We start from the raw sequence: 25021 nt of genomic DNA, 5'->3' as shown, positions 1-25021 counted from the left end.
CGCTAAAACTACACTACCTCACCTCAAATGCTAGTTCAATACGTCCTCACCGGCTGGCTTTGGCATCCTATACCAATATATCACGCGAGGTTGACGAGTAAAATGAGGGTTTCTAACACGCTTATTAACCTAGAAATCCTACTCCATTTCGTCACTATCTGGGATGTATTAGGGTAGGGTTTACGCGCGTTTTTCGCTTGGAAATATTACTCCAGTTTGTGTTGGCCGGTGGGGAAGTATTCAAGTAACATTTCTAAATACACACCACACACACATATACATACACTTCATATAAATAACACATTATACACCGACACTACACATTGACGTTATCGTACACGCCAAGTGTGTGACGTGTGAGGGCTGTCAACTAAAATATCTAATTTAAGTAAAACTAAGGGGGCGGGGTAAACCTAGCTCAGCCGCTGATGGGAGCGGAGAGTTACTATTCTTTATTCTATGAATATACATTACATTTACACGAAAAACTAATAGTTTGGATTAATACTTGTTTACTCCACGTATCGTATATAATCTATATTGGGATGAGAACTACTTTATTTAAGTGGTGTATTAGGTTGTGTTTGTTATAAAATGTTCTGACACTGGTTGTAGCAGCTGACACATCACTTTATTTAAAGAAATTGCTTATAGTTTTGTAGAACAATTGTAGTCGAAACTCAGGAAAATAATCGCACGTGCACAGTAATTATTTATGATGTATGTATGAACGTTCTTGCTATAAAAATATATACACTGCTAATCTTTGCGGCTGCAGGTACAACTTTTTTAAAATAATTAGTTATTTACAAGTGAAACGTAATGGTATTGCATAACCCCTAACTAGTACGTTAGGAGACCCGCAAGCTCCGCACAGTCAACGCGTCCCGCGCGGCACGAATTATATCGAGTGTTTCCACCAATAATCGCAGATAATGTTATCTACTTAGATAGAGCTCCTACAGCTATCGGTGAAAGCCCTAATAATTCATGCTGTGCGCGACGCCGTTGCCGCACCGCGAACATTGAATAATTTACACATTTTATATATAATGCTTTTTGATATAAACCTGTTATACGATAAAAGTACCTTTTACGAATTGGTTTACATACAAACAGTGTGAAACTGTTTGACCGTGTTTGCGTGTCGTGTGTACCCGTGGTGACGTGAGCGTGCGCCGTGCCCGCAGGTGGACGCCAGCAAGGCGCCGGGCTACCGCGGCGGCGCGGGCGCGGGCGGCTGCTCGCCCTGCTCGCGCACGTCGTCGCACGGCTCCACGCCGCCGCCCGCCTACGCGCCGCCGCAGCCGCCGCCCGCCAGCTACCACCAGCCCATGCCGTGCGGTACGTCTCCGGAACATTATACTACATAAACTAACAACGAACATCCTCTACGAGCGCACCGCTATCGTTTGGGTTGTGAGGTGGATTACCAACCTCGTCAACTCTGGTGTCAGGGTTAATATTCAGCCGCCAAAGGCCCCTGACGTGGCTCATGTAACGACTAACTTACTTACATCAATATGTAGTAGCCGGGGCCAACGGCTTAACATGGCTTAGGTTAGCAATCTGTAATGTTCTTACCAAACTAAGAATCAAAATGTGATATTTGCGATATGTCCCCACCGAGATTCGAACCCGGGACCTCCAGATCGCGAGCCAAACACTCAATCACTGAACCACAGAGGCCGTTTATGTCACTACACGTTATTGGATAGTTGTCTAGGTCAAAGATAAAATAAAAAATGCTAATGTAGAAATAGAAACCAGTCCAAGATGATGCTGTCCCATTTCTCTTTCTGATTTAAATTCGAATTTTCATTATGAGTTATGTAACAATGAATACAAAGTTTGACTGCTTTTATTCATGACGTTGTATCCATAAAAAAAATCGTTTTGACATTTTGTAAAAAGTATCTCGCTTGATTAAGCCTATTTCTGTCGCTGTTTGCGGAACAGGTGAAAGGGCTTTAAATGTCGCGTAGTGTAATACCGAAGTTATTATAAACTCATGTACCTAAAGCTAACAAAATGAAGACTAAATTGTTCATATTCCAGGAAACAACGTCAATCCCATGGACATGAGTGGACTATCCCGGAATGGACCTATCTACCCGGATAACTCCCGGAATGGGCATAACATGATGGTGAGTTATTTGAATGTTATAACCAAGAATCTTAAATATCGAATGTATATCGTGCATTCATTTATGTAGCATGAATTCGTGAGGAACTTTTTAAAGTAATCCTTTTCAGTATAGTAAGAGAACTGCTGCTTTATGTGTCATTTAAGTCGTGAGGAGCTCGTTGGCGCAGCGGTTAACGCGCTCGGTCTGCGATTGTTGAAGTTAAGCAACTTTCGCAAAGGTGGGTCATAGGATGGGTGACCACAAAAAAAAAGTTTTTATCTCGAACCCTTTCGTGCTTCTGGTTTAAAGCCCGATCTCCCTATCCATCCTTAGGGAAGGCCCGTGCCCCAGCAGTGGGGACGGTAATGGGCTGGTGATGATGATGTGTCATTTAAGTAAACTATATATACCCAGCGGGGTCTGCATTGCAACCGCGCATACGCTACGAATATATCTAAGGCTTCGATCAATAGACCCATCGGATATCTATAGTAGATAGACATCGTATTTGATCCCATCATCCGTCAAAGTTTTCGTTACGATGTCACTAACACCTTGTATGTATGGATACGATTCGACTTAGAAGCGCTACAGTCGCGCAAAAAAACGGCCTATATAAATTCCGGGGGAAGGCCTGATGTCCTATATTACAAGTTTACTTAGTTTAGGCATCAGCCATCCACAAAAAACAGCTTGTAGCTATTAGATAAGTAAAGTTTCTTTGTAATTTATTTTTTGTGGTTTGGATTTTTTTATTATTATGTTTGTCATTTCCATATCCTGTCATTTTCATATCATTTCCATAGCCAGGCAAGGCAAGGCGTGTGTGGGGCCGAAGCCAACACGTAGAGGCCCCTTAAGACAATTTAATCTAAATTTTGTGTGACACCAACCGGTGATTATCCCTGTATACACTATAGGAGTGCACCCAAAGACAATCCCCGGTTCGTGTAGGACTATTGCAGATTATGGGAACAAAGGGAACCGGGCTATTGGGTTGGGGGTTAGTGGACCGGATACTGGGGCTATGGGGGACTATGGCGCCTGATCGATCAATGTTGGTAACATGGATACAATGAGCAGGCGGCCACTCACTGGATGGGCTACCTATCTAGCCGACGCGACGTCTACTATTATTATTTATTTATTTTTTACTATTATATGTGAAAGCGATTTAACGCCCTCCAATTCTGCAGGTGTCAATGTCGGGCGGCGTGTCGGGCGTGTCGGGCATGTCTGGTGTGTCGTCGGGCTCGCTGGGGCTGGGCTACGTGGGCGTGGAGGCCGTGTCGCGCCTCAACCCGCGCGCGCCCGACTTCGCGCAGAGACACCCGCTCATGCAGCCTAAGCACAACCAACAGGTATACATATGAAATAATATAAATATATTCGCTCTAGAGTGGTACACTCATGAGCAATATAATGTACCCACTTTAGGACTCTGTCGCACTAACATATTTGACATTGAGTGAGACTTACAGTTCAATTTGTCAAAAAAGTTAATGTGACATGGTACCAAAGTGTATACAAATTAATGATCGTGACCGTACAAAAGATCTGAAATAATATACTGAATACAACAACGGCCTTCGTGGTCCAGTGGTTTGAGCGTTGGGCTCACGGTCCGGAGGTCCCGGGTTCAAATCCCGGTGGGGACACATCACGAAGATCACTTTGTGATCCCTAGTTTGCTTATAGGACATTACAGGCTGATCACCTGATTGTCCGAAAGAAATATGATCCGTGCTTCGGAAAGCACTACTACTGATGTAAGTAGTCCTTACATGAGGCATGTCAGGGGCCTTTGGCGGCTCAATAGTGACACCAGGGTTGATGAGGTTGGTAATCCACCTCACAACCCACACGATAGAAGGACATTTGTTGGCATTGTGCACTTACTCAAATTGCAATATTGCTTTTTAGATGAATTGCTTCGTAGTTTTTCGCCCTTTTTAACTTCCTAGTACGTAATGACATTATGACAGTTTAGAAACTATAGTGTATAACGTTGTGGTTCCACAGCAGTTGTTCGCTGGCGGCAGCAACGCCGGCAACCTGGGCAACCTGCTGATGAACGCCTACCAGCAGCAGGCCGCGCCCAAGCTGCAGCCGCACGCCCAGCACCCGCAGCACTCGCAACACTCGCAACATGCGCACACGCCGCAGCCGCACCCCTACCAGGCAATTACTCTATTAATAAATTAAATAATCTTCTCTTGTGTGATTTATGAGGTCAATGACCGACTTCATCAACCGATCAAGTTACTATAGAGTCGCCAAAGGCCCCTGTCATGGCATGGCATCATTTTATAATTACGTACTTATATGAGTAGTTTTGGGAAAAAATAAAATTGGGATCAACGACTTGTGTTTGACCACGGTTGCTGAGGTTAATCGTTACTTCCTTATACAAAAAAAATATTATAAAGTTAGTGATTATTTAGAAGATATGAATGCATGGGATTAACTGTCTGAGAACTGATATTAGGCAGCTAAATTACTCAATTGTATAAAAATACTTTGTTTATTTTTTTAAAGAACGTCTAGGGCCCTTTGCCGAGGTTTTTCTTGCAGCATCTTTTCCCCGGCTATACATGTTGTGAGAAGCTGCAGTCGTTTTAGGCGGATGAGACGTTCGTTATGTAAAAATTGACGATTCATAGAGTAACTATGTTAGTTACCTACTGAATAGAGATATTTTTCATATTATTTTATAATAAGACCTGTTTCAGCAGAGCTAACACGCGCAATGTGATAAAATTATCGATCGAATAAATTTTGTAGAAATCTATAACTTTGTTTTTCCACTAATATGCGTGTCACGTCACGTGGTTTTTTGTATTTTGACAGAATGTTTTTACTTATTACGTAATGTTAATTTAAAATTAAAAGTTACAATCAAATACTACTACACTACACTACTCCACAAAGGATCGATAAAATGACTGTGACAAAATTGTATCACGTTGCACATATTAGCCGTACTGATGACTTGCAACGCAAGTAAGCAACGTGGTTGTGGTTGCAGTCCCTGCTGGAGCGCGGCGTGGGCTGCGTGGGCGGCTCGGTGGGGTGGGGCGGGGGCGGCGGCGAGGAGGAGGAGCGCAAGCCGCGGCCCATCGGCACGGAGCGCGCCTGGAAGCTCACGGCCGCCGACGACTGGCCGCACCACCTGCCGCACGCGCTGCACGCCGACCACGACCGCTACCAGGTGCACGGCTGAACCCCCACCTACCCTACACCCTCCTCTACCCCAGCCTGGGGTAGAGGCCAGAGGCCAGGGTGGTATTAATAAACTAAGCTTCGAGACTGCCCTCAAGTTAATGTCATTGTGACAGTTCTCATATAAAAACAGAGACTTGAGCATGATCTTGAGGGCAGTCTCAGCTGAGATTCGTTTATTAATACCATCTATTACATAAAATGTACGAAGTTTAACCACGTATATTGATGTGATGTCTCATATCTTCTATATAATTTACATAGAAATGCATCGTTTTGATGTTTCTTAAAAAGTATCTCATTTAAGTTGTCCTCTTCGTGCTTATTGCAATAATTATTATTAATAATGCAACTTCAGAAACAGAAAACGAATTCAAAGGCTATTTATGAATTTTTATTTCCCTTGAGTAACGTAACTTTCCCTTCGGCAGAACGTGAGCGGCATGGGCGGCGTGGGCGTGGGCTCGGTGGGCCCCGTGGGCGCGGCGCTGGAGGCGGGCTACGCGGGCGGGTCGGCCACGGCGGCGGCGCTGTCGCTGATGCACGCGCTGCCGCTGCACTACCTGCCGCCGCCGCCCGAGCCGCACTGGGAGCGCCACCACGCGCCCGACAAGCACGCCCGCCACGCGCCGCCCGCCGCCGACGCCGCCGCGCCGCAGGTGCAATCTCATACCACTCCATCTCTAATAACCTGGGCAAAGCCACAAGTAATAGTAACTCAACTTGCAGACATTTGACACAGTCCTAAGATGGATGATTAAAAAAAACATAAGCTCACAATTACACTCCCGGTTGAGATAATCAGAAGTAACCCAGACCCACGCGTCATCTGATTCGAGTTTTCTGTTAGACCAACGTGTTGTCTATTATGGTCGAATCAAGTTAGTGAAAATTTCACTTAAGACTAACTTTATTAACGTAAATACCTACGTGGCGTAACCTTTGTTTTCTCAGCAACAGACATCGTTATTCGTTAATAAACATCATCTTAGCATTAGGTTCACTGCACGCCAACCACGAGGCGCCATTGTCTGTACTATGCTAACCACCTCGTTTGTTGCAGACTTGGAGCAAATGGACTCACTAGAGTCCCCCCGGCACAGACGACGACTGCCTTACTACGCGCGCCCCCAGTCCCGCCACTGTCGCCGTGCTACCAGCCGCACGTCCGCGCGATAGACCTATCCGCCGAGGATTATATATAATTGTAACCCTTGGAAACGGTGTAGATATTAGTGAGAAAGATTATATTATACAGATTATCTATATACATAATAGAGAAAATGTCCTATCGAGAAGAGAACTACTTATACTGTACGATCGACTGAAGTGAGCATTAAACGATTCATTATAATGAAACTCGTGAGGGGAGTCGGATGTAGTTTTATTTGTTACTGCCGATGCTCGCCCGCGGAGCCGCGGCGCCGTAGACTTGCACGCGGCGACGCCGCCGTGTGCCTCGTAGGGAGCTTGGAATGTGATTCCGCAGCGCCGCCCACGGCCGCCGCTGTCTGGTTGCCTCGCGCCATCTATTATACATATTTTACACTCTATATTATGGCATAATACGATATTATTTCGATGATACGCTCGCCGACACCGGCGGATTATAAACGTGTATTAATAAATTTGCTTGTACATGAAGATTAAATATCATATATTGATGCACTGTATCCACTGGTGTTTTTAATAATACCACCTGTTTTTCAATAATTCTTTTTTAATAGGTTTATTTGGGTAATGTGTATATTTATAAGTAAATTATTATTGAGGACTTACTATGTCTCGAATATGATTAAAGGCAGAATATGCGGTAAGTTCTAGGCAAATAAACCGTTGTCAAAATATTTGCGTGTGTTCTTGAATAGGGCTGCTGTTCAAATTATACCACATAAGTATGAATAAAATAATTTTATTAGGACATGTTTATCTTACTCCTAATTTTATTCTTATCATTAATATTATCATTGACAGAGATTCAATCTACTCATACAAACAATTCGAACATAATTCATCTATGAAGTTAATATATCAACTATATCATTACTGGTAGATTTTATAAAACATTAATAAGTAAATGCTGCACATGATATCACATAAACATCTGAAGTATAACATGCATAAAAGTAAACAAAACAATAATATTTATAATTATTACATTGGCTCGTTTTCTAAATTATATATACAGGATGTTAGTGAAATCGTAACGAATACTGTGCTTTCTGAGTTAATATCAAGTGGAATTTTCCATCGGAAAAGTACAGAATTGAAAATAATTTTAAAAACAATACAAGAATTTTGCGACGGAAAATTCAAATCAAATCAATTTATTCAACTTGATATTAACTCAGAATCATGGTCTGAATCATCCCTCCCAGTATTCGTTATGATGTCACTAACACCCTATATTAAGTCAATGCAATACAAAGCATTTCAATATTTACCCACAATTAATTTTATACACTTTGACACATTTACCCTGCATTGTACTTATTTGACCGCACAAAAGATTATAACATATTGAAATGTAACATAACATTGAATCTTCGAAAGTTTGAGCCTAATTTGTTATATGTTACGAAAAACGTAATTTGTAGTTAGAACAATGGTAATGATTCCAGTACACACTAATTTTATTTTTAGTAATACCATTTTCTTATCCGTCGAAAAGGAAAAGGATGCATAATCGACAGGCATAAAATTTATGGCAGAAAGAGCCACGCTCTTGTCGGTGTAACATTCTCCATTCTTGTCTTCCAAAAGCCAATTCTTTCACTTCCTTATAAGACTCAACGAATTTATTAAAAACATCATAGAAGGGACTACTGTGCCCAGCAGTGGGATGTATATAGGCTGTTTATGTACGTTTAGTATAGAAGGGAGGCAGAAATTAACCCTCTCAAAATTGTACATTGGCCAAGAACCCGACAGAATTAAGTTGACAGCAGACGTCAAACGGGTCGTGAGATCGAGATAAGTATTTGATTGAGTCTATCATCCGTCACTTTCCTTTTCGGTGGCATTGTAAACTGTTAAGATATTAATACATGACATGCTTAGATAGAAGATTGCATAAATCTGGATTCTACGTGATATTTTGTGTTTGATATATAAGTTCGCGGTTAACCACAATCTCACCTGATGGTAAGTCAAAATGTGGAAGAAACTTATCTAGGAAATGCCTATTACATGCGGCACAGAAGGCTGGAAATTGACCAATATACAGTGAGACTTTCGAAGTGTGTTCAACACATTTTTTCAAAACCTCAAACCAAACTCAAACACTATAATTTGCGTGTGTATAGTACCAACATTCCATAGGCTAATAAAGAAGTCCATAGTGAGGGTTTTTAAAATGACGTCACGATTTGACAGAACGTTGTTTCTTTCACTTGTTGTTAAAGTGGGGCTAACTAGTGACGTGAATTTTCGTAAAAACCCTTCTCGACAACACCTGCCCTGGTAGCATGCTACACGCATAACACGCGCGTTGCGACTATGACCCAACTGAATAGGGTAGTTCCCCCTAAGTAGTCAAATCAGTTACTTTTTACTAACAAAGCAACCTGTGACGTAATAGAAAAACACGACAAAATGGCGCATTTATTATTACCTACATTTTTCGTTATTAAATCATAAATAAGTTAAATAGAAAAAAAAAGGAATTGCTTTTTTTGTCATCTTTAGAACTGTCTTCATTTAGTTAATAATCAGAATTTCATAATTTTTCTTTGACCTAGGAAACTATCCAACGCGTAGCCAATAACCTTGGTCCATATTACGATGAGTATTTTTTACGTACAGGATACCTATTTGTTAATTGTTGTAAGATGACGGGTATAAAGTGTACTTTTTATCAATAAATGATGTCTATACCGCAGCGCGATATGCCTGCACCATGCTACCGGGGACGGTGTCAAAAAAAAATTAAGGTAACTTTACCCATCAGTGTAACATCTGTAGATCTACGTCAAATAAGATGATTAGGTCTACAACACTTATCAGATGAGCAAGTCGCATGTAGTCCACTATATCGTGATGGACCAATAGACCAGAATCAGAGTAAGTCCCCTATAACTCGTTATGCCGACTGAGGATCTTGCCTTCGATCTCATCGTGCATCTTCTCCACTTTGCGCGAGTGTTTCTTGATCATCTGCTGCTGATCGTCGAAGTGGTCCATCTTATCACCCGCCGCGGCTACCTGTACGGAAATAATAGGGTAAGTATAATAATATTGTATACAATAATATATTTTTAAAGAACGTCTCCCGTCTGAAGGTTGAGTTACGAAAAACAAAAGCCATCAGTTGGAAAAAGGTAGATTTGATTAAAAATAAGTTTTTATAAGTTTTCTTCTTTCCGATCTTTAGGTAAACGGCTGTGCAAAGGGTTATGGTGTAAAAATATAACCAAAACAATATGTTTGTTACTCAAATAGTACGGGGAACTGTCAAAATTTAGGAACCCTCAACAGTAGCGACAGCTGATGGGAGAATTAGGCAGTTTTTATCCTCGTTTACCACATTGCTTCGCACCGTGGCGTAGCTAAGGTGGATTACTGATTACTCAAGCACGCAAACTTAAAAATGTCTACATAAAAAGCAAGCATGGAAAGAAAGCCAGTGCAAATAAAAATGAAACAACCTTGCTGCGATGCTTTTCTACGTTGCTTACATGGTCGGCCTGCAAATGACGCAGCTTCAGCAGGCGGGACTCGTAGTGCTGCAATTCCACCTGCAAAATCCAGTTGTTAGTTCTTCTATCGTGTGGGTTGTGAGGAGGATGACCAACCTCATCAACCCTGGTGTCAGGGTTGTTATTGAACCGCCAAAGGCCCCTGACGTGACTCAAGTAACGACTACGTACTTCATCAGTAAGTAGTTACCGGGACCAACGGCTTAACGTGCCTTCCGAAGCAGGAACAACAACAACAATCCATGAAAATAAACATCGTTACAAGCAGAAACAAGTGTCGTACCTTCAGCGAAGCCAACTCATCCACAGTAAAATTAGCCGCCGTCGCCATTCGCCAGAGGCCTTGTACTTTTGGCTCTATGAACTCCTTGTTATTTGGACCTGAAATTCATACATTTTTATTTTATACAGAACAATTCAACAGCTTTGATCTGATGGTTAGACCGTTGGGCTCGACCTGGAGGACCGGGTTTGATTCTCGATGGGGACATTGGCGATAGAAGTTTGTGAGACTGTATTTTGTTTGTTTACGATCACGGAATAGAAGAGGTTGGAAAGACCCTAACGCGCATTTTATATGAGAACCGCTGTCGCCAGTTCAACCCCACTCTCTTCTACTACTACTCCTGTAAACAGATAACTACAATAGCTCTACTGCTTCTCAAATTCCATAGCCACTTTACCGGCAATGTATATGATGATAGGTTGCAATTTCATCATTACTCTTCGTAAAATACTGCATACAAAAGTATTATTTGGATAAATAGTCGATCAAACTAATATTTTTGGCTTTTACATGATAAGAACGGTCCTTACATGATAATCCATATTTGTTTTTTTGCCCTGCCGCCGGGTCTGCATGACAACCGCGCCGCGCGGCGTGAATTATATTCAGCGCTTCGACCAATAACCGTTTGACATCCATCTACGTAAATAGCATTCGTATCGTTTATTGGTCCAAGCGTTCGATATAATTCGCGGCGCGGTTGTCATGTAGTCCCGGCTGGTTATAATGCACAAGACGACCTTTTAATACTATCACGAAGCTCCGTAGGACGTAAAGTTTCGCATACCTTTAGCAGTGATCCGGAGTAGCCTGTCATATCCGTCTCTCAAGCCCCGGTGCTTGACCCGGATGAGGTTGGCTTTGTCCAGGTAGTCCTTGCTGACCTCGTTGGTCTCCAGCTGGCTACCGATCTCGTTGAACTTGTCTAGCTCCTCCTCGTCCAGTGCGTCTGTTTGGAAGAGAGTATTTTTATTATGTTTTTTAGGGTTCGTTCTGTCGTGTGGGTTATGAGATCAATGATCGAGCCTACCCTGGTGTCAGGGTTACTATTGAGCCTCCAAAGTTACTTGAGTAAATAGTAGCTGGCACTGACTACTTAACACGTTCAAGGACAGAACGTCTAAAGACGTTCGTGGAATCAGAACGTCATTAGAACGTCTAATGACGTTCTGATTCCAAGGTGTTATATTACCTATTATGAACCATCAATGACCCATGATCTCGGTCCGTGAAAGGGTTAACGTGCCCTTACACTGTAAAAGAATATAGTAAGTAAGATATATACAAGACCAGAAAGAATATCAAGTACAAGGGAAAGAATAGACCATCTCCGAGTATACTCTTTAAATGTATTTCAAAATAAAATTAGATTAAGTCAGTATTGCTAACCGTTACAAACAAGCAATCATCTCTTTCTTTCAAATATCATCGGCTAGCAGAGGAAGACTGGAAGAACATACATTGACCAAATTGGAGATGTCCTTAGAAAAGGTTCAGTACCATCTACTCTGAACCGGCGTGCGTGTATGAAACGATTGATGAATGTGGAGGAAGCAAGTGAAGTTTGTCAGGATCGAAGCAAATGGAATTCCATAGTCTCTGCTTACCCCGGTGGGAAATACTCGTGAGTTTATGTATGTATGTATCATCATCAGCTATACTACCATACTTTGGCGCAGGACGGCGACGCTACCTACTCCATTTGTCCCCCTCTCGGAGAACCTTCCACCGGGTTATGAGCTGACCAGGCCGACCTGGAAATCTTTAAATAGACTCCACACACAGGTTGGCCGAAGTAAAGATAACCTGTCCAGGTGGGGTTTTCTCATCGGATCGGACTTGAGCTGCGTGTGTGGTGTTACGCCACAGACTATGGCTCATCTGATAACTTGCCCCGCGTGCCCTGATACCTGCACGCGAGAGGGGCTGATGAGTGCCACCGAGGATGCTGTGCCATCGAAACGAAAAGAAGAAGAAGCTATACTACCATGCAGTACAACACTATTACATTTTTTTTCATACAGTAACAATATCAGAACTAATGCATATCACAGTCACACGTGTCGCTATATGAAATTCAATCTTACGGCTAAGAAATTGGGTTGCAATTTTAATGAGCCCTAACTAGGGCGCGCTGTGAGCTAATTTGCGACCTGATTTCCAGTGGCCTATTTCAGATTTAACGACTCCAGGCGAACTGAGAGTAGAGTTACTACATCAATACATAAACTCACGCCCCTAATCTGTGACAGGGTGGGCAGAGCCATGAGCAATCCGAAGATAACTTGCACTTTTGATAGGAAGTTTAGATTGGAAGAGATAGGAAGTGAAATTCATAATAGATGGAAGACATTCAGCTTATTATCATCCCCGCATGTCGTAAAAACCGAAAGGTTGTGTCCTATCTAAATCTTGGACTACCTAACCTAACCTTTTTTTTTTTTTAAGGGAAATGCCTACGCATACCTTCCCACCGCGGGGGCAGCGAAGGGTTTATGTCGGGCTCACACCGACTAAAACCCCCGCTTGTCCGTATCACCGCCGTTATGCGAAGCTACAGGAACGCTTTCGCATTCTTCCGCGGCTTGGCGACGATTGCCCATGGATTGGACCAACAAATGCCCCCAAACCTAACCTAACCTTACTATGGGCGGTGGACTGATCTGATCACCTATCACCATACGGGCCATCATGCTTATCTGGTTCTACCGAATCCGATTAAGGGTAGCATGGGTTTTGTCTGTCTGTTCTTCTATCGTGTGGGTTGTGATAAGGAAGACCAGCCTCGGCAACCTCGATGTCAGGGTTATTATTGAGCCACCAAAGGTCAGTAATGATTACGTACTTACATCTGTAACTACTGGGACTTAACATGCTTTCTGAATCACGGATCGTCTTACTTTCGGACCATCGGGATCACAAAGTGGTTTTTGTGACACGTCCCCACCGGGATTCGAACCCGGATCATGACCCCAACGCTGAACCACTGGACCACTAAAGGCTGTTATTATAATTAGGGTATGTTTGTGAACAAATATTATTTTTTTTATAAAAATCAGCATACTATACTAAATTTTCGTGCGCGTGGAAAATTTATTCTATATCCTTCCATGTGTCCCAAGCTATCTCCAAACCAATTTTCATCTAAATTGGTTCAGGAGTTTCAGAGATAACTTTCCACAAACAAAGTTTAATGACAAAATTTATGTAAATATTTATATAATTATACCTATAGATATGATAAGAACGTCAGCACATCTGGCTAGCGTCGATTAGTACATCTGTATAATTTATGCTGTAAATTATAGATAAAATTTCAACTGTTATCTAAAACAAATTATTTTCTAGTATGTAAATAAGTTCGTTAATTTGTTGGAGTTGCTTTAAGTGCCTTTCTATTCGTGAAGCTTCCCCTTAAATTAAATACACTAATATTATAAATGCGAAAATAACTCTGTGTAACCTTTTCATTGCTGAACTGATTTTCATAAAAATTGGTACATAAGTAAATCCGAGACCTACGAAAGGACATGATTGTTACTTTACAGAGACGAACTTAATATACATAAAATTCAACTGTTAGTAAATTGAAAAAGGTTTTCATAACTTCTAATTATTTGCGGCTCTGCCCACCCTATTAGGAATTACGGGCGTTAGTTTATGTATGTATGTTTATATTATAACAACAGTTACTTATCACGTTAGATGGTCTATCACGTTAGTCTAACTGAAAGCTTGGTGAGGTGTGGGTACTTAGTTCATCATGGTGGATGACGGTCTTGATAGATGTATCTCTGTCCACCCCATTGGGATATAGTCATCAGCTTATGATGATTATCGACGGCGATGCGGCTCGCCACCTATCACGTGAGGCGTGGGTACTTAGTTCATCCTGCGATGAATATCTATTGTGTATGTGATGAATATCTAGTGTGTTAGGGGTCTGTTCCAGCGTTGGCGACATCGCCCGCGAGTGTCCAGAACTGAACTTGAACGTATAAAAGTTGAGAATTTGCAAGATGATTATGTAATAAGTAATTATAATGAAAGGCTGGATAATAAATGGGCTAAAGCGATAGATGATGATGCGAAAGATATGACTTTAGAAGATCTGTGGAGAATGTTTAAGGAAGATATGAATGAGGTGGCTGTGGAAGTATGTGGAACTAGTAAAAGAAAGAAGGGTGGAAGGCCGGATAATTGGTGGGACGATGAGGTGAAAGCGCTAGTGGATAAGAAAAGGAAAGTGTGGTTGGATTGCATAGCCCTCAAATCAAGGCAAAACCTAAGTAGGGCGAGTATGAAAAACGAGAGAGAGCGTATGAAAAAGGAGTATGACAGTGCTAAACGAAAAGTAAAGGAATGTGTAGAACGGAAGAAGAAGGAAATGAAAGAGAAGTACAACAGGAGTTTCACGAGGAACTTTCACAATAATGTGAAGTTGTTCTGGAAACAAGTAAGAAAGGCCCGTGGGGCGTCGGATAGTATGAAATTTGAGACGATTAGGGATGAAAGTGGAAGTTTGTTACAGGACGAAAATCAGGTATTGGAATGTTGGAAGCGTTACTTTCAGAGTTTACTCGAAGGTGAGATGAGCAATAGAGGAGAGAACGATAGGGTACCGACGTGTGTAAATGGCAGAAATGCGAATGAAAGTGTCATTAGTGTGGAAGAAATCATGAAAGGTTTAAAAAGTATGAAGGTTGGAAAGGCTGCAGGATATGATAGGATTTCACCGGAGATGCTGAAATACGGCGGGGGCACGGTGGTGAGCATGCTGTACTTGCTCTTCAATAAATGCTGGGCGTCCGGTCTTGTGCCAAGTGATTGGTGTAGGGCGGTTATTGTGCCGTTGTTTAAGGGCAAGGGTTCACAGCAAGAGTGCAAGAACTACCGTGGCATAAGCCTTCTCAGTGTCGTTGGTAAACTGTATGCGAAAGTACTGATTGAACGTGTGATGAAAGAAACAGAGGAGAAAATTTGGAACGTACAAGCGGGATTTAGAAGAGGTATGGGATGCATGGATCAGGTCTTCTCTCTTCGATGCATCGCCGAAAAACAACTGGCAGTTCATCAGAAGGTATTCTGTGCCTTTATAGATTTAGAGAAGGCCTATGATAGAGTGATGAGAGATGAACTGTGGTGTGTACTATCCGAGTATGGGTTGGACGGCAACCTGATACGCGCACTGAAGTCTTTGTATAAGGGTTCTAGTGCGTGTGTCAGAGTTAATGGCGCTCTGTCTTCCTGGTTCGACATCTCTGTTGGTGTCAGGCAGGGATGCGTGGCGTCACCATGGCTGTTTAATTTATTCATGGATAGTTGTCTGAATGAATTGAAAGAATCTATGAGTGGGGTAAGAATGGGGGAGTTGCTTCTGAAGTGCCTCCTGTATGCTGATGATCAAGTTCTTGTAGCATCATCGGCGGAGGATCTTCAGTACATGGTATCTCTAATGGTAGATGAATTACAAAAGAAGGGTATGAGAGTGAATGTTAATAAGACGAAAGTTTTGGTGATGGAAAGAGAAGAAAATGTGTCTGAGTGTAGAATTATGATTGGGAATGAAATGGTAGAACAAGTGAATGAATTTGTGTATTTGGGTACTATGTTTACAAGGGATGGTAAATGTGATGAAGATATAGAAAGGAGAGTGAGATTGGGTAATTCAGTGAATGGGGCAATGCACGCAGTTGTTAGTAGCCAATGTATCTCGCAAGATGCGAGGATGGCTGTTCACAATGCAGTGCTTGTCCCTACGCTGAAGTACGGTAGTGAATGTTGGGTATGGCAGAAGAAGCATGAAAGTAGGATCAATGCCGTAGAAATGAGGTCTTTGCGTAGCATCTGCGGTGTGAAGTTGAGTGATAGAGTGAGAAACAGTGTGATAAGACAGAGATGTGGTGTAAAAGACGATATAGTGACTAGGATTGAGAAGGGAATGTTAGGTTGGTTTGGACACGTAGAGCGGATGAAGGATAATAGGATTGCAAAAGCGGTATATAAAGCGAAAGTTGATGGTAGGGCTGGCAGAGGAAGACCGAGAAGGACTTATGATGACCAAATTGGAGATGTCCTTAGAAAAGGTTCAATACGATCTACTCTGAACCGGCGTGCGTGTATGAAGCGATTGATGAATGTGGAGGAAGCAAGAGAAGTGTGTCAGGATCGAAGCAAATGGAATTCTATAGTCTCTGCTTACCCCGGTGGGAAATAGGCGTGAGTTTATGTATGTATGTATGTATGTGTACATGGCGCGCCCGCGGCGCGTCTCTGGTGCGCAGAGTGCGGGTCAGCTCCAATATTATCCTGCAGATGATCGGCGATAGGCTGGACTGTCCTTATCTCCGACATTGCTGCGACAGACATGTTACAGGCCGATGCCGGATGCAACAGACTAATATAAATTGTAACCGATTTTGTGATCATTGTTTTATGGTTTTATTTTATTTATTATTTTAATTTATTTAAATGTTTTACTATGTAATTTATGGATCATTGTAATCTGAAATAAAGCATTTTTTTTTCATATAATGTATCTCTGACCATCAGGATACAGTCGTGAGCTTATTTTTTTAAGACTTACTTTTGTACTCATCCTTCTTGCCTCCCTCCACGTCGTGCAGCAGGTCATAGTACTGGTCTATTTTGTCCTGATGATGTAAGAACTCCTCCTTGAGAGCAGAGAGCTCCTCACTGGTGAACCCGGATGTCTCAGCCTTGGACCACAGCTGGTTCAGTTTCTTGTCTTTGAACAGGCTCTTGTTAATGTGGTCGTCTAAAGCGGAGTTGGCTGCCTGTTGGAGAGATTGGATGATGGAGTTTGCTAAAGAAGATTAGGCAGGATCTATTATGTGCTAACAAAGAGCAATTACAAAATTACATCAGTTTTACCATTCGCGGCCTTATTGCCAAGCATTAATTTCTTCCAGGGAACAAGTGTTACCCGATACTATCAACTATATTGATTAATAATCAATTTAATTGTAGAATTTTTAACATTGATAAGCATATATATTCTATATTAAGGGGCCTATAATCGATTATTTGGCAGCACTACAGGGAATTCTTAGATAATAATATGTAAGTATATGATTTTTCAATAAACATTTAACTAGTATCACTGCAGTAAAAAACAGTACAGATATAAAATAAGTCATTGGCAAACTTATCACAATGTATTCTTTATTATAAAAATGACAGCTCCTTGTTATCTGAATTCATTCAATTATAAAAATATAATACCTATTTTTGGCCCAAGTTTTATTTTTTAATAATATGTTTTTGAAGGTAATAGGCCATTTATATAAAAACCAAATTCTTATTTAATATTGAAGTTTTACTGTTAAAAATTCATACAGACTAAAAAAGAATACAATATGTATAAAATAAATCAATAGTTTGTGTAAAAGGTAGTCTGTCCTAAGTTTGTGAGGTTAATTTCAAGATACACTGAATAGATTTGAATACTCAATTACTCCTATAATCTGCATTTCTCTAAAAATGGATTGTGGTTATAGAAAATCAGGTCAAGTTTTCCTTTTTATAAAATCTAAAATTAAAAAAAAAGGATAACTTACCGGATGTTCCTTCTGTCGCATCTTGTTATCATCAAAGTGCTCGCGCAGCCCGTAGTTGGACATGATAGTGGTGAGCTTCCTCCGGAGGTCGGCCTCTTTCATACCCTCCTTGTCGCCGCCCTCGCTGCGCACGCGCTTGAGAGTCAGCTCCTCTTTATCCTGGATCATCAGGTCGCTGTAAAGCGACTTGAGCTTTGGCTCCGTTAAGCGCTGAAGTCAAGGTTACAGAAGTTTATTATCAATTTGATTTTGTTTTATTGCACTTTTTTCTTTGTTATCACGATGGCATAGCTCGGTAAGCAGTTATGCATTTTTTAAAGATAAAATAGATTTTATGAATACCTTAACCTGAGATATGAAATTTAGGTAGTAGGTAACTTGGTCAGACAAAATAACATGCAAAAATACAAAGATTCATTTTTTACACTTTGGATCTCGACCTTCCGCCTAATTATCAGATTTTATTGAAAAAAAATTCTTATTTTCCCATTACACTTACCTGTTGAGCCTTAGCCCATAAGATATTTAACTTATTCATTCGGAAAGGTTTCTCCAAAGTCCTAAAGTCCACATCTTTCTTCTTTTTCTCAACTTTCTTCTCGTTGGAAGACCGGGAGTATTTGTTTTCACAAATTACAGCACTTATTACCAAAAAAGTTATTAACAATGAAAGCTTAGCTGATAAGAACTTCATGTTGAAGTTACAAGTTATTTATAATGGCTACTAATTTAGATCGTAAGATCCAATATTTAAAATATTGGAGCAAATGCACTGATCGCACTTTTCGCAAAAATTACTCGAACGAATAAACGTCAATGACCAGACAGCGAGAAAATCAGCAAAATATGACAATCTCATTGTGGTACCTACTAAAAAGTTTTTCATCCAATTCATAGATGGCATGAAAGAGTAAATTTTAATTGGTTCCCCATAAATTTGAGTAACAACAACCAATCAACATGTATTTTTACCGTTCACTTTTTGACTGTGCTGCCATCTAGGTTTACTATTTATTAACTGTTATAGCAACCCGGCCTACCGAACATTGTCTGGGTCGGCGAAACGAACGAGCCTCGCGCGGTCGTATGCCCGCGCGCTTTAATTGTTAAATGAGCGTGCCGCGCCACCCCCCGCGCGCCCCCGCTATCTGTCACTTTCATATTTTCTCTCTTCTCTGGACGATTGCGAACCACGCGCACGCTATACGCGCCCTTTTCTTAAATTTGTGTGCCAATCTTGTAAGAACTCGTGTGAATCTGAATATATTGTGACAATCACCCCATTAAACAAAAGATTACCCTGAGATCCGACTGTTTTACTTCAACACCTGGCTAGCCACCCCCATATCTGGCAGCCCAACGCGGTTATTCAAGATTTTCAACTCCAGATATTATAAGGTACGTCGTGAATTCTACAAGATAATCATAAGAAAACACAGATACCTAACGATACATCGTGATTTCTACAAGATAATAATAATTGTAACACGCCTATACGATCTGGAGGCCCTCCGAGATTTTTTACAAGATTTCTACGTGGATTCGAATATTTCGTGATAATGCCACGCACTCGAAGTCAGGAGCAAACTTTACGGCCCGATGATGATGCTGCTTACGACCCGCCGCCGCCCACACGTGACGACGCCGGCGCGGCCGACGCATTCCCACCTTCCATCGGCGACCGGTTCTCTATTCCCCCTACCGATGCCAGCGTGACATTCTCACAGGAAAGTGTCGCCGCCCTCGTCGCGACACTTCAGAAAACCCAGACAGAAGCCTTCAAAGACGTACTCGAGTCTGTTTTGAGTCATCGTGCGACCTCATCGACTCCGGCGCCGCTACCAGACAGCCATGCTAATATGTCTCAATGTAAAGCTACATACAGCGGCAGCGGCGACCCGACGGACGTGGAAGCGTTTATAGATGCGGTCGACAGTTATATTGAATGTACACAGATCAGCGATGCAAATGTAGTCAGAGGCATATCTATGCTTTTAACGCAAGACGCAGCCACATGGTGGCTGGGCATTAAGAATACTATCTCTACATGGGACGAAGCCAAGGAGAACCTGATAAGTGCCTTTGGAGACCGACGTCCGCCTCATCGCCTGTACCTACAACTGTTCAAAATGGCTCATGACAAGGAAAGTACAGATATTTTTATAGCTAGAGCACGCGCTCTCTTAGCACGCCTCCCTCGCGGCGATCTTAGCGAGAAAGTAGAGCTAGACATGGTGTACGGGTTATTGAACGACCGTATACGACGACAAGTGCGACGAGAAGAAGTTACGACGTTCGCAGGACTGCTCCGCCGTGCACGTGAAATAGAAGATGCGACGGCGCCGATCGTGCCGCCCGTCGCTCACCGTCGCGCCATGCCCGCCGCCGCGCAGCCAAGCCGCGCGCCCGCCGCGCATGCTGCAGTCGCTGGCCGCGCCCCGCCTGTCACCGAGCCCGCTTTCTCCGTCCCTCCGACGCGCCCCGAGCCTACGTCGATGCCCGCCGCCCACGCCCCTGCACCTCCACCTGCGCGAGACCCGGCTGCCGCCACTGCAAAGAAGCAGCGGCCAGTGTGTACCTACTGCAAGAGGTTCGGTCACACTAGAGATGCATGCCGTAAGTTAGCGAACACTCAAGGTGAGACAAAATTTAATACTTGGGTGGAGTCGAATGGACATAATAATGAGGACAAGTGTAAAGAAAGCTTTTATTGTGTGGAATTTACTAATAAGTCCAATATTCCTTCTTCAAATAACCATTTGAACGCTAGAGACTGTAATGTTCCATACCAATCTGATAACTTAGCTATAAATAATACTTACAATACTCATATGTCAGATGTGTTGCTCTTATCAGATAAGAATAATTCCAATAGTTCAGAGGGTGTTTGTGTTCATCAACTTAAGGGTTGTCATTGTTATTGCTTAATACATAATAATGTTAATAATTTTAACACTAATAACTCTGCTTGCTTTCTGGATAAGGGTGACCATAACAAATTTATTTCTAAGGATAAATTTTTTAATGAATGTTTTGTGAATGTTCAACAACCTAAGGGTTGCCATTGTTATTGCTCAATTCATAACGATGCTTATAATTCTAAGTCTACTAACTGTGATTGTTATATGGATAAGGGTGACCATGCGAAATTTAATTATCGGGATAAGTATTTAAATGAATGTACTTTGAATATTGATGAGTGTGCACGTACGGGGGACGCATCATTGTTAGGCAACGACCACGTCAGGCTCGCTTCGCATCAGGACATGCGACCAATTTTTAAAATCGAAATTTTGGGTGTTAATGGTACTGCTTTGATTGACACAGGCGCTAAGCATTGCATTGCGGGTCATACGCTATATACTCTCCTTCTACGTCGAGGCCATCCTCTTCACCGCACGTCGAGACGGGTGAAGCTCGCCGACGGCCACATTCGCGTAATGGATGTACTAACTACAACATTACAGGTGAGGTTGGAACACACTGTTATTTCTATCCCATTTCTGGTATTCCCGGACTCCGACAACAACGAGACACTCCTCGGTATCGACTTTATTTCTGCCGCCGGAGTAGTGTTAGACTTCAGCTCAGAAACTTGGTACTTCAGCAAATCTAGTACTCGTTACAAGCTTCTGTTTGAACCCGCCTCTCGCGACGTCAACTGCGCTTCTGCAGACGTGCTTCGGGAAGACGAAGGCACCCATCTTGGCTCAGCTGAACGACAGGCGCTTGCCCAAGTACTCGTCAAGTACGCCCAGATCTTCGAGCCAGGGGGAGCCCCGACACCTTACGCCGAGCATCGCATCGATACAGGTGAGCACCCTCCCATTGCTGTACCTCCCTATCGCTTGAATCCTGCAAAGAAAGAGTTGATGAGAAAGGAGATAGAAGATATGCTACAGGCCGACATTATCGAAGAATGTGAGTCTGCATGGAGTGCCCCGGCGCTGCTCGTGCCGAAGTCAGATGGTAGTATCCGCTTCTGTATCGACTACAGACGGTTAAATTCTGTCACCAAATCTGATACTTACCCCATGCCCCTCATTGATGAGCTTGTACAGTCAACGAAAAGGAACTGCTACATGAGTACCCTAGATTTAAAGGCGGGTTACTGGCAAGTTAGCGTCAGTGAAGCTGACAGGGACAAAACAGCCTTTGTAACACCTCTAGGTACTTATCGTTTCAAGCGAATGCCGTTCGGATTGAAAAATGCTCCGGCGACATTTCAGCGGCTCATCGATCGCTTCAGGACATGTGCAGCATTAAAAGACGTAACTATACTCACTTACCTAGATGACATACTAGTCATTTCAGAAGGACTTCAGCAACACCTGCGTGACCTCGAGGCAGTCTTCCAACGCCTTAGCCAATTTAATCTGCACGTCAACCGGAAGAAATGCGTGTTCGCCAGAGAAAGCGTCCGTTACCTGGGGCACGTCATCACGCAAGAAGGCGTCTCCGTTGACCGTGACAAGGTAAACGCTGTCCTCGAGATGAAGGAGCCATCAAACCTCAAACACATGAGGACTTTCCTTCAAACCTGTTCATGGTTTAGAAAATTCATTCCTAACTTCTCCAAAGTCGCTGAGCCACTTACACGGTTGACTAGGAAGAATCAAGTTTGGTCTTGGGGCCCTGCTCAGTCGCAAGCGTTCAATACACTGAAGCAGTTGCTTACTTCTGCCCCAATATTGATCCAACCTGATTTCAATAATCCCTTCATTCTGCGCACCGACGCAAGCAACTACGCCTTAGGCGCGGTCTTATTACAGGGGGAGGACAAGGAGGAAAGGCCCATCGAGTACGCAAGTAGACTCCTTTCTGCAGCTGAAAGAAACTACTCCACAACCGAGCGTGAAGCTCTGGCCGTTGTGTGGGCAGTTGAACGTTTTCGTTCCTATTTAGATGGACAACCGGTAGTCATCGGAAGCGACCATCAACCTCTTCGCTGGCTGCTGTCACTGAAATCGCCAACCGGAAGGTTAGTACGTTGGGCATTAAAACTCCAATCGTTTGATATTCGATTCCAGTACACACCAGGGAAAGCTAACGTCGTGGCAGACACCCTGAGCCGACCCATCTGCTCTGGAGGCACCCGCGAGGACTGCGGCGTCTGTTCGGTAATTATTGAATTACCTACTAAAAAGCCCGAGCAGATAAGACAGGAGCAACTTACCGATCCTGAGGTCGCCAAGATAGTCCAGGAGCTGGAAGCCACCGACGAAACAGCAGCACAACGATGGACTGAAAGAGGTTACCTACTAAACCAAGGCGTGCTATACAGGTATAATCCTGATTCAGACAGCGAGTCACCGCAGCTTGTCATTCCAGCAACTCAGGTAAATGACATAATCAAGCAGTGCCACGATTCCCCGCTGGCTGGTCACCCTGGTATAGACAGGACCTACCAGAAAATCGCGCAGCTGTACTACTTCACTGGAATGCGGCGCCTAGTCACGGAGTACGTGAAATCCTGCATCCATTGCCAAAGGTATAAAGCCACAAATGCCAAGCCTCCCGGCCTTCTTCAAACACCCGTTATGAATCAACGTAACGAGGTGCTAGCCATTGATCTCTTCGGCCCACTCCCGGAGGGTGAGCAGGGGGAGCGTTGGATATTGCTCGTCGAGGACACAGCGACCAGGTGGGTAGAGCTATTTGCCCTAAAGGAAGCCACATCAGAAGCATGTGCGCGTGTCCTCATCGAGGAATATTTTATGCGATACGGGTTGCCTCGCCGGATAATATCGGACAACGGCGTCCAATTCATCTCGGCAGTCATGCGCCAATGCATGTCGGTCCTGGATGTGAAGCAAAACTTCGTGCCACTCTACCATCCAGAAGCCAACCCTGCAGAGAGAAAGAATCGCGACTTAAAGGTAATGTTAGCACAACTCGTGGAGAACGACCATCCATCCTGGCCAAAGAAGCTACACATCATTCGCTTTGCCCTGAACAGCGCGCCATGCCGCACTACAGGTAAGACGCCAGCTTATTTGACCTTGGCTAGAGAGATGAGGTCTCCCACAGAGGTCACACATGACCTTCGTGCTATTCTAGACAAAGATAACTTTGTCCCACAGATAACACCATATCTCAGACAATTTATCAACTCCCTATCGGCGATCCGGGAACGTGTAGAAGTGCAGCAGGACAAGCGCAAAGAGTACGCTGACCAGTCACGGCGTCCTGGAGACCACTTTCAAGTAGGTGACTTAGTTCTTCTACAATCACACGTCCTGAGCAAGAGTTCCAAGGAGCTTACATCCAAATTCGTCCCACGTCGAGATGGTCCTTATCGCATCGCGCAGAAGGTTAGTCCTACGACCTACAGCATCGCGCGCATGGAGAACCCCGACGATATTATAGGGAAGTATCATCTTCAAGATCTTACTCGGTACACAGGCAGCGAGGTAACTCCACCTAAACCTGTCATTCCTAAAAGGAAACGAGGACGACCGGGTAGGAAGCAGTCTGAGCAGCCAGTCCAGGAGCGAGGACGTCCTCCAGGACTGGAGGGGGAGTATATAGCAACCCGGCCTACCGAACATTGTCTGGGTCGGCGAAACGAACGAGCCTCGCGCGGTCGTATGCCCGCGCGCTTTAATTGTTAAATGAGCGTGCCGCGCCACCCCCCGCGCGCCCCCGCTATCTGTCACTTTCATATTTTCTCTCTTCTCTGGACGATTGCGAACCACGCGCACGCTATACGCGCCCTTTTCTTAAATTTGTGTGCCAATCTTGTAAGAACTCGTGTGAATCTGAATATATTGTGACAATCACCCCATTAAACAAAAGATTACCCTGAGATCCGACTGTTTTACTTCAACACCTGGCTAGCCACCCCCATACTGTGATATTCGGATACACGCTGTAAATACATTTTTAGTATATTGAACATGTATCCAAACACAAATACAAGTTGCCAGACTATTTTTATACATATTTTTATAATTTGCAACACTTTCAGTGATACCACCGTAACTCACACATTTTTCATAAAGTGACTTTCGATGGAAATTATATGTGTTCTCTTTTTAATACTTTGTGAGTGACAGAGATAAAAAAATGTGTAAAGTTGTTTTATTGAATGATACACATGGTACC

The 25021-nt window shown here is 43.1% G+C and overlaps 2 protein-coding genes across 13 annotated transcripts in view; one reads left to right on the top strand and one right to left on the bottom strand.

Moving 5' to 3' along the window:
* The window catches only part of LOC126370189 (ankyrin repeat and KH domain-containing protein 1), a 70472-nt gene extending 63750 nt beyond the window's left edge, over positions 1 to 6722 (top strand). For 11 of the 12 annotated variants that reach the window (XM_050014945.1, XM_050014939.1, XM_050014941.1 and 8 more), the window contains 7 exons: positions 1191 to 1344; positions 2059 to 2147; positions 3326 to 3490; positions 4152 to 4310; positions 5158 to 5340; positions 5783 to 6010; positions 6415 to 6722. In XM_050014945.1, the coding sequence (XP_049870902.1) occupies positions 1191 to 1344; positions 2059 to 2147; positions 3326 to 3490; positions 4152 to 4310; positions 5158 to 5340; positions 5783 to 6010; positions 6415 to 6438 (1002 nt within the window). In that variant the 3' untranslated portion in view covers positions 6439 to 6722. The remainder of the gene's footprint in view (positions 1 to 1190; positions 1345 to 2058; positions 2148 to 3325; positions 3491 to 4151; positions 4311 to 5157; positions 5341 to 5782; positions 6011 to 6414) is intronic. The other variant, XM_050014936.1, reaches the window with a different exon arrangement.
* Positions 6723 to 7247: 525 nt separating this feature from the next.
* On the bottom strand, positions 7248 to 18774 carry LOC126370259 (alpha-2-macroglobulin receptor-associated protein). The gene is made up of 7 exons (XM_050015081.1): positions 18414 to 18774; positions 17915 to 18124; positions 16921 to 17131; positions 11122 to 11283; positions 10332 to 10429; positions 9998 to 10087; positions 7248 to 9554 (listed from the first exon to the last, which is right to left on the bottom strand). The coding sequence occupies exons 1-7, from the start codon at positions 18606 to 18608 to the stop codon at positions 9423 to 9425; spliced, it is 1098 nt and encodes a 365-aa protein (XP_049871038.1). The 5' UTR covers positions 18609 to 18774; the 3' UTR covers positions 7248 to 9422.
* Between the last annotated feature and the right edge of the window lie 6247 nt (positions 18775 to 25021).

The sequence above is a fragment of the Pectinophora gossypiella genome, chromosome 10 (assembly GCF_024362695.1).
Source record: "Pectinophora gossypiella chromosome 10, ilPecGoss1.1, whole genome shotgun sequence".
Taxonomy (NCBI): domain Eukaryota; kingdom Metazoa; phylum Arthropoda; class Insecta; order Lepidoptera; family Gelechiidae; genus Pectinophora; species Pectinophora gossypiella.
Note: the sequence above shows the minus strand (reverse complement) of the source record. Positions and strands in the feature narration are given on the sequence as shown.

Bases quoted from the DNA above. Each gene is read 5' to 3' on its own strand.
- LOC126370259 (XM_050015081.1), bottom strand. From the start codon at position 18,608: ATGAAGTTCTTATCAGCTAAGCTTTCATTGTTAATAACTTTTTTGGTA. The intron at 18,125-18,413 runs GTAAGTGTAATG...CCTTGACTTCAG, and splicing joins TATGGGCTAAGGCTCAACAG to CGCTTAACGGAGCCAAAGCT. The intron at 11,284-16,920 runs GTAAGTCTTAAA...TCTTCCAAACAG, and splicing joins CAAGAAGGATGAGTACAAAA to ACGCACTGGACGAGGAGGAG.